Source organism: Gossypium hirsutum, chromosome D01 (assembly GCF_007990345.1).
Source record: "Gossypium hirsutum isolate 1008001.06 chromosome D01, Gossypium_hirsutum_v2.1, whole genome shotgun sequence".
Classification (NCBI taxonomy): Eukaryota; Viridiplantae; Streptophyta; class Magnoliopsida; order Malvales; family Malvaceae; genus Gossypium; species Gossypium hirsutum.
In genome coordinates, this window is record NC_053437.1 from 21,903,780 (window position 1) to 21,914,066 (window position 10,287).

Here is a 10,287-nt window from a genome sequence, read left to right on the forward strand (position 1 = left end):
ACATAGAGTCGAATAGTTAACTAAAATATTTACAAGATCACCAAATTGAATCATTAACGGAAATCATATCAAATTGGCATATCACATAATTATAATACTAAATAGAAAGGTGAATCATATGCACGTGAAATTTCTCAAACATGCCAGAAACTGAGATCATCTCATAACCAGACAGTCGTATGTGAAGTATTTACTCGAAAGCAGATCATATGCACTTCACACACACACGCACCTGTCCTAATACCAACCTATCTAGCCTCTACACACAATCTCCATATATCCTACACACACACCATTAAGGGTAACCTAGACCCTTTCCAACCTCTACACACCACGTTGGGTTATGGTGGACCCATCCATCAAATTCACAACACGAAGAGGTCATTACCTCGATATTGTTAAGCAATCAGGTTGCTAACATAATTGTGGTTTTATTATTGAGATACAATAGCGCAGTTTAACTGCCGAATCAAACTTCCTTCACTTCCAAAATCAAATCCCAACCCAGAATGCAAATACATATAGAATCAAGCTTACGAATATACAAAGTCGGACAAGCTCATTTTTTTATTCCCTTAATCAATACTCATACTGATAAATAGATTAGATTAGTTGAAACAGGTTTACTCATACTCAAATTTTAGTATTCCACGCATACTCATAAAAGATTACGAAAAACTCTGAATTAATAAGATGCACAATTTCCATTAATCACATCTAGTCATTTTATTAAAACAACTTATGCGATTAGCAAAATCATATATTACAATTACATATATATAAAGAACACTCCAACAAAAATACGCCCCTCAAAAACTGTATACAAGCGACAACGATATCCCGAATACTCCAATATAATAAGATTCATATATATATAAACCCACTCGTGTATATATATATATGACTCCAATCTCACGCATATATATATTTAACACCTACAGACTCACACATATATATTGTATATATATACTATTTACCTTTTATTTCTTCAGCCAAATTTTAATGTTTATTCATTTACACACGCAACAGTTAATACTCCAACTACCCATATAAATTCAGGTAGCAATAACAAGACCAGGTATGCATGTATATATTGTGTATACATACATACTTAATCAAGTTCAGACTTCTCCTTTCTCTCAAAAGATTAAAATAGAATTAAACATGTATAACCTCAAAAAAATATTATTTATCTCCACCTTCATAATTATCAACCACACTCTTTATAGATAATTACCAAGTTGAATGCTTAGTGAGCACACAAAATGAAGTGCTATCAACTCAAATTGTTGCTCTTGCTCAGTGACTCTACTAACTCTACTAGTGACATTTTACAAATATTTTTATAAAGAAAGACAAAAAGATGATTTTGAAATTTGAAGGCATTGTGGTTTCAATTAAATCAACAATAAATTTAAAGAAATAATTTAAAACAACCTTTTAGACATTACATATGATTCAGAATAAATTGAACTAAAATTTTAATATTCAGAAACACCAAAATTATCAAGATAGCACTAGGAAAAAAAATATCATAACACATACAATTGTTAAAATCGAATAAAGATACTTACACAACTTAAAACGAATCAATTTCAAATATACTGTAAAAATTAAACCATAATATTCATCCTTAATTACGAGTATTCAAGAAACACACCTTAAAATGCAATTCTTATCCACAACGAATAATCGATTTACCTTAACTCTACTGGCCCGATTCAACACCTGACTAAACCAAAATCAAGAGGACAACGAAACCTTGAAACACGGCAAATGACAAGAATATCGGAGCATGTAAGGCGGCTTGGAATTACTAGAACTTCAAAGTATAACAACGATGGAATCGAAAAGAAGATCAAAGCAAAAGGAAACAAATTAAACAAATGGTGGAAAAAGATAATGTCGTAGTCACAAGAATCGAAACTGAATATTGAAACAAAATATGAAAATGAAAAAATGGCACGTGAGAAAAGTTGAGATTCCTTTTTTTCTAAATTTAGAATTTAAAATTAAAATTTACCAAAACTTAACCCATCACTTTCTTCAAACTTGGATCCAAAATTAAAGTAAAATTTTCATTTTGCTCACACTAAGATCCAAACACAAGACCAAAGGTAAACAGAACACCTAATAACTAAATCACTAGACTCATTATTGTCTCTCAAATATAAAAGAAAACATAAAAATCTATCGACAATTAAAAATTCACTTGCAAACTTTAATACATCTAACCCCAATTTTGGGGGTGTTAAAAGTATTTGACTATTGACACTCCACGGTAAATATGGTAGAAAAATGAGAACATGTTTACTAAAAAAAAGTGAACTTAATTGCTGGGTGTAATAGAATTTATGAAGTCATCAAACTCAAAGGTAGAAATCAACTAAACCCAACGAGTCATTCCGATTGGTATGTTTTTGGTATTGAAATGCAACCCCAAAAGAACCTCAAAAGTAATTAACCATGGTTAAGAGGGAATGGTAATTCAAGCAAAAAGAATAGCACCTTCTACAACACACACACACATATATATATATTTGCATGCATTATTAGAGGCAAGCAAAATTAGCTTTGTGTTTGGAGTTATGCAAAATGGAAGAAATGTTTGATACTGATGAACCAGAAGGGACAGACAGACAGATCAGATGAAGATGAGATAGATGTTAATCACCCAAATGAAATCTAAGGACGAACCTACCGATCTTAATCTCCTCCATTTATATCACTCAGCCATTTCCTCGTGGGAAGGGATCCCATATTCTCTCGTGACTCCCCCTTTATAGCCTGCATTTCATTCTTCTTCTTCTACTTTTTTTTTCCGGATAAATTATAAAAATAATCACTCAATTATTAGTCTGTTTTGATATTTATATTTAAAAAATTCTATTTTAATCACTAACATTATCAAAATTTAATATTTTGGTCATTCATCCATTAAATCACTAACGGTGACCTCTTTTTTATTAGCATAATAATAAATTTCACCCTCCAAAATACAGAATCTATCAATTAAACCCTAAATTTACAAAATCAACAAATTTAATACTCAACTCTACACATTCTATCAATTTAGTCTTAATTCTTAAAAATTAAAAATTAAAAATTAAAAACTTCATAAAATACAAATTTATTTTTCAGTAAAATGCATAAGATTTTATAAATAAATGAATATATATATTGTTCCCATTTTCTAGCATAAAAATTAATTATTGAAACAATAATTTCATAAATAAAATAATTTAAGGGGAAAAACTATGAAGAAAAGTTATGTAGATTAAATTTTTTTTAAACATTAATGACCACAATGTTCAGGTTGGGTCAAAAAATACAATGTAAGGTTGAAAAAGGTGAGAATCGATGTCTTTAAAATATTGCCCAAAACGGGTTTGTTGCAGTTGAGGTTATGTTTGAGGGTAGGCATGATTAGGCATATATAGGCAAGGATGAGGTCTTGGAGACTCAGTAGATGGAAGGTCATGCCGATAGCTCCACAACTAAATCCTAGTTTTATGGTGTGATGATAGAAGAGGTGGAAATTGAGGTGTTCAAAGTGTTATTGGTGCCGGTGGCTGTGGGTGAGGGTGGTACCCAACGCTGAGCAAATTTGATAAGGATTAAGGAACATGGCCAAATGTTTAATAAAATTTATCATTTATAAAATAAACTAAAAGGAAAAGGAAAAGTTTGAATTTAGTTTAGGTATAGTTTAAGGGTTTTTAGAAAATATATTTTATTTATAAGATTATTATTTTAATAAATACATTTGATGTTAGATAAAAAGAAAAATGTATATTCATTTTTTTATAATTTTGTATGTATTTTTATCAAAAATTAAATTTTTAAATCTTTTTTATTTTTAAAAGGATTTTTAATTTTATAATTTGAGTTTTTAAGAAGTAAGATTGGATTGACAGGATGTATAAAGTTGAGAGCTAAATTTATTAAATATTTTAGAATTAGAACTAAATTAATAGAATCTATAAACATTAAAAGGCTAAATTTGTTATTGTGCTAATAAATAAGAGGCTATCATTAATTATTTAATGAAAGAGTGATTAAAATATTAAATTTAGATAACAATAGCGACTAAAATAAAAAAAATTTAAACATGAATTACCAAAATAAAATACACTAATAGTTGAATCACTATTTTTATAGTTTACCTTTCTTCTTCCTTTTTTCCCTTCTCTTTTTGACACTTCAAAGTCCATACTGGCCTTCGCACATGCCTTAAGTTCTGCAGTTCAGAGATTAGATGCTGTTGTGCATATGAATATATCAATAATATATAGTTTCAGGACGGGAAAATAGGTTGCGAGTTTTTTATTTTTCTTGTTTAGGGTTCGACTTGGTTTACTTTTAGATTTAGTCCGAATTCAGTGTAACCATCAAATACTGAAAGATTTAAAAACAAAAAATAAATAGATAATTATTCAAATATACTTAGAATGGTTATTTGCTCGAAGGGCTTCAATCTCTGTCTCTCTCTCTCCCCTGGTTTCTTGGGAAACAGACAAAAGAGAGTGCAATAGAAACAGAAGAAAGAGCCTTATAGCTTGTCGTTGTCGTATATAATACAGATTTGATTCTTTCTTTTCTTTTCTATTCCTTTTTCTTCACTTTACAAATAAGAAAAAGAAACAGAGATACAAAAAGATCAAATAAAATAATACACCCCAGCTACCTCCTAAAGTTTCAATTATCACAAGCACTCACTCATCAATCTATTATCTTTTTCCTTTATGTGCTAGCTGTGTGTTTTAAGTTGTCTCTCCTTGAAATCCGCATATTCAAAGCTTGGTTTTAACTATAATATTATTATTGGAAACCTTGTTGCGTATATTTTGTATTGTTTATTACAATCATTTATTTATCTCCTAGAAGAAGAAAAAGAAGATATGTTAGTATTTTGGAAAGGGTTTCGGCGGTGGTAATGTGAGAGGGGGAGGCTATGGACCATTCCAGTGTTGAAAGGATTTCCATTGTGTTTTAGATATTACAATAGAATCTTCTTGGCTGTTTGTAGAGTGGGGGAGAACTAATTTTTGTTGTATAACATTTTCAATTTTTATATAATGATTTTAATTTATATTTTGTTATACCGCCTCAAACTCTGACACGTGTCAGCATAATAAGCTATCTGTATCAACCTTTCAATTCTTCATTGTTGGTCCCCTCACTCGGACGTCTTTTTAATCAGGCCACCCGCTATCTCCACTTAACTCTTCTTATGTTTTTTTGTTGCACACTTATATCAAATATTTTAATTATTATTTTCATATTATATTTATATTTTATTATTATATCGAAAATTATGGATTTTTCGGAGGGAAAAAGATTTAGAAATTAAAGAAAAGATAGAAGCCTTTCTACTCTAAATTTCCATACTATTCATGGGAGCCTATCAAAATATTATATCTATGTCTTAATGCAAACAAAAATGGATTTCGTTTCCATCAATGAGATGGACCCTTTTGTTTTGTATTTTGTAAAGGACATTATATATATAAATATCCATATCACATGTTTCAGTTTTAGTCCCATGGATTGGTTACATGATTAGGTTAGTAAAAGGAGGTAATTAATGTAGCATAATTTGTAGTTAACGGTGCAGTAATTATTCTTGTGGGGCCCGGGTGGGGTGGGAGGAACAAGATAGTGTTTTAGGGTGAGTTGGATATAATTAGGTTCAAAGGATATTAACTATTACCAGAAATGTGTATGTAACATGAATAAGAAGAGGAGTCATGAGTTGTAATAAATAGTACGAGTAATATGTTATCAAGGAAAGAACAAAACAGGAATCACGAGAATGGCAACAAAAAACAAAGAACCATCAACAAAAATATCACCGTCTCCATGTCAGTCACTGCAACAACAGGAAAAAGATTTAAAAAAATGTACAATTTGTAGCTGCAGAAGGTCCCTGGCGGAAGTGTGAACTATATGTATATGGAGAGAGAGAGAGAGAGAGAGAGAGCGCAAGCGTCTGCACGTTTGAGAGGTGTTTTCCTGAGACTTGAGGAAGCATTTCCCATTATAATTGAATATCGGGACTTGAAGCTGACATTTGGTTCTTGTAAATGTTTTGGCAAAAATATATTTATATATTTATTATTTATAATAAAGGGGCTTTCAGGTAAGACGGATTAATATCTAGTAATTGATTTGATATACCATAAAATATAAGGATAAATATGATGTAGCAACACATTGAAAAGAAGATGAGTGGATTTATACTTTTGGTCCATTGATATAACTTTGATATGAAGGGCAAGATCAAAAGGATATGGGCTGAGTATCTATGGGAAATTATTAGTCATCACTGTATATTTATTTTCTTTTTTTTCACTTTGGACCTACTACTGTCTTTACTGTTTTTACTCATCCCAGTTCTCACTTTTATAGGATCCCTACCGTCCACTCATTGCTACGTGATTTTCATGCAATCTTAACACTTGCTGCAGTAAAATCGAGGTTTTTATTACCATTTTTTTGGTTAGAAATAGTATGTATATTTTATTATAGAACCAATAAATATTCCTTGAATGTTTTTTCAAGATGTTTCCCATTTTTCCCCAAGGAAAGAAAATTTTATATCCCATCCCTCTCCCATTGAAAAAGATAGAGAGAGAAAGGGAAAAAAACATAAAAAACAAAAATATTTGTTGGAAGATTACAAGAGAGAAAGGAGTTATATATTCACGTAAACTTTTAGGGCCAATAATTCAAACACCTGAGAAACACGTAAGCCAAGAAGAAAGCTGAAGACCCAAAGTGCCAAGGGCTAAACCTCCATTATTATATAATATAATATATACAAAATGTAAGTATGGTCAGTAAAGGTAGTAGTTGGCAGCAGAGCCAAAGGGGATGTCTATCCATCATTTCATATATTTAAGTTTGGAATCTTACAAAAGCAAAGAAGAAGGCAAAAGAGAAATGGAAGAAGAAGAAGAAGAAGAAATGAACAGGCTTTAAATCCCATCAAACATCTCGATTTATCCTTTTCCTTGTATCTGCTACATTAATATAATAAATAAAAACAAAATAAAGTTGATGGGATTCGAAAATGGTAGGGTTTGTTGGGTTGGTGATATTAAACAACAAAAGGAAAACTACAAAATGAACAAAGGGACTGGCGAAATGAATATTTTTTCAACGGTTCAAGAATATCTTAGGGTTTAGTCAAATTTTGGAATATTATTGATCTTATTAATTATTATAATAATAAAGATGCTGGCCTGTTTAGATTAGCTTTTGCATTTAGTTATGTGTTATACCCTCCCCAATCTATAAGATGGCTTTGATTCTCATGTTAATTCTGCCCAGATTTATGAACTATTCGGCTATCGACCCTAATTAAGGAAGCATAGACCTTCTACTCTCATAACTACGACCTCTTAGCCAATTTTTTCGCCCTAAGAAATAGGGTAGACACCTATCTTTTATGCACTAACACTCTCCAAGTGGAAAAGTATTTTTAAGATCATTGGAACCACCTAGACACAACAATTAATTGGTACTGAATAGCAAAATAAACCCTATTGGTGCACATCCTTCATGTATTACCCAAATACAACATCTTTCATAACAATTTACCACATCATGCTAATGGATAAAGGAATCTCTTCTATAAATATTTGGTGCAATCACCTGCTTCTTCAGAAAGCAGTCTATCCTCTTTTTCTATTTCTGATTCTCGGCTTTTTTAAGTAAATCAGCTTCTTAATATGAATTTTACTGACAGATTCGGTACATCTATATTCCAATCCTAAGGTCTTATAGAAAAATATACTTTAGGGAACAAAAAGCAAAGGGAGAGGGGGAGAAAGGGTTTCATTGTAAATTGCCAAGGACTGACTGCACCCATGTCAGTGCCTGATTTTAAATGGGTGTGCGAGGGATCTATTGTCAGACAGAGAAAAAAAAAGGAGATTGGGGGGTTGAGAGTCACGGGTTTGTCTTGAAATGCCCTTATTTCACAGTCCTAGACTGTCACATAGACACATATTCTCTCTCACTAAAATAACCCCATAAAAATATAATAATACAAAATCCAATTTCCATAAGGATTTCAGTTGGTGTTTAATAAATAATGATTATAAGTTTATAACCCAACCCCCAGAATCACTCACCCTCTATCACCCAACCACTATCTCCTCCTTTTTTTCCTCTCAATTTCTTTCATTTGAGCAGTTCTTTCCATGGCTCTGATGGTTGATAATTGTGAAGGAGTATTACTATCACTAGAACCCCACCAAGCAGTGCCAGCACCGTTCCTCACGAAAACCTACCAACTAGTCGACGATCCCACCACCGACCACATAGTTTCATGGGGTGAAGATGACACTACTTTCGTAGTTTGGAGACCTCCTGAGTTTGCTCGTGACTTGCTTCCAAATTACTTCAAGCACAACAATTTCTCTAGCTTTGTTAGACAGCTCAACACTTATGTATATCTCTCTTTTGTCTTCAGTTGCTAATCATAATTCTTTTGAATTTGTACTTATCTGGGTTTTTTTTTATATTGAATACTAGGGTTTCAGGAAGATTGTACCAGAGAGATGGGAATTCGCCAATGAGTTCTTCAAGAAAGGAGGAAAGCACTTGCTTTGTGAGATCCATAGAAGGAAAACTGCGCAGCCATCCATAAACCATCATTATCACCCTCACATCCCACATTCTGCTTTAAATGCCCCGAGTTTTTTTCCATTTCCATCTCAAGTCAGCATCTCCCCAACTGACATGGATGACTCACCACCACTTTCTTCCCCTAGAGGAGCCACCGGAGGATATGGTAGCTCGGTCACAGCTTTATCCGAGGATAATGAGAGGCTAAGAAGAAGCAACAGTTTGCTGATGTCTGAACTAACACATATGAGAAAGCTTTACAGTGATATTATCTATTTCGTTCAAAACCATGTTAAGCCTGTCACTCCTGGCAATTCTTACTCTCCTTCTTTGCTTCTTTCTGGTCCTCCTCCTGCTGTTAATACCAATACTTCATTATTGCAAAAGCCATTGAATCAGTTTCTTGGGTATTATCCAAAAAGCCCAAACCCCCAATTTCAGGGTTTGAACTCTCCAACAGCCACATCCCAGAGCTCCTTAACCATTGTGGAAGAACCAAGCAGCAATAGTTGCAAAACAAGGCTCTTTGGTGTACCATTACAATCAAAGAAGAGATTGCATCCTGAGTACAGTACTGCAGCAAATATGGAGACTAGCAAAGCACGTTTGGTCTTGGAAAAAGATGATTTAAGGTTGAACCTTATGCCTTCTTCTACATGTTAGATTCCCCTACCCATTCAACAATGTTCTAACTTTTGATTTTCTTGGAGTTTGCTGATATTGAGATGGTCTGCGGGGTGGTGTATGGGGGTGTTTGTAACTTAAATGTATACAATATTATAACCACATGAATGAATGAATGTGGGTTTTGGTCATCAAACTCTCAAAAACACCAATCCTTTTTCTTTGATTCTTTCCTCAGTTTTTCATTGGTGCAACTTACTGTTCGTACGCTTTTCCCTTTATTCATCATTCTGATATATATCTGCGTTTTTCAGTTGCATATATAGACACTTGCATTAATGGAGGAGGGAGTGAGAAACATAGAGTGAAAATGAAAGCTGAGGAAGTCTCTGGCAATGGCTGTGTCATCGACAATTTCTCTAGGGCTTTCTTTCATTGCTCCTTTAATGTATGATACGTACAAACATGCTTTGCCATACCATACGAAACGATTTTCTGAAAAAGAACAGCAGATATCACATTAGGTTCTCGGTTTTCAATAATAGTTATCGGTGTAATTATGACTATTATTGTCAAAGAAAAAAGAAGGTTATCATATCGTTTAACGAAGATTAAAATCTCCATTACCATTTCTTGTTCCTATCAACTGTCAGACAAACCCCTTGACTGGTAGCTAAACAAATTGAAAACCCCAATTCCAATTTCTTGTTAAAAACCCATTTCTCTGCAATGGCTTTAAACCTGTCCCACTCTCCCAAAATCACTAAACAAGTAATGTTTTACATAAAGTTTGACCAGGCAATTCAACAGCTTCTTTGCTTTTTGGCTGTGGAGTCTCTGCTCTTTCTCGAATCCTGTGATATTTGCATATATAAGCAAGTCAGAAAAACTACATAGAGACAGTGAAGAAACGGTGAAAGTAAGTTAAGAAACATATATAGAATAGAAGTGCCTCCCCACTCTCCAGACCTGAAAAGCATAATAGTTTCAATATATAATAATTCTTGCAGTATCTTTGTCGTGCTT

The 10,287-nt window shown here is 32.8% G+C and overlaps 1 protein-coding gene across 2 annotated transcripts; it reads left to right on the plus strand.

Annotated features, from left to right (window-relative positions):
• Nucleotides 1-8,004: 8,004 nt before the first annotated feature.
• Nucleotides 8,005-9,600, plus strand: LOC107921387 (heat stress transcription factor B-4-like). Of its 2 annotated transcripts, NM_001327190.1 has the most exon segments (3): nt 8,211-8,459; nt 8,545-9,269; nt 9,576-9,600. In NM_001327190.1, coding segments are annotated over 3 exon segments (999 nt in total).
• Nucleotides 9,601-10,287: the final 687 nt, after the last annotated feature.

What these genes read in the sequence shown, in the direction of transcription:
- LOC107921387 (XM_016851245.2), top strand. Translation starts at nt 8,211, where the DNA reads ATGGCTCTGATGGTTGATAATTGTGAAGGAGTATTACTATCACTAGAA. An exon ending in TTAGACAGCTCAACACTTAT is followed by an intron (nt 8,460 to 8,544) that starts GTATATCTCTCT and finishes ATTGAATACTAG; the next exon opens with GGTTTCAGGAAGATTGTACC.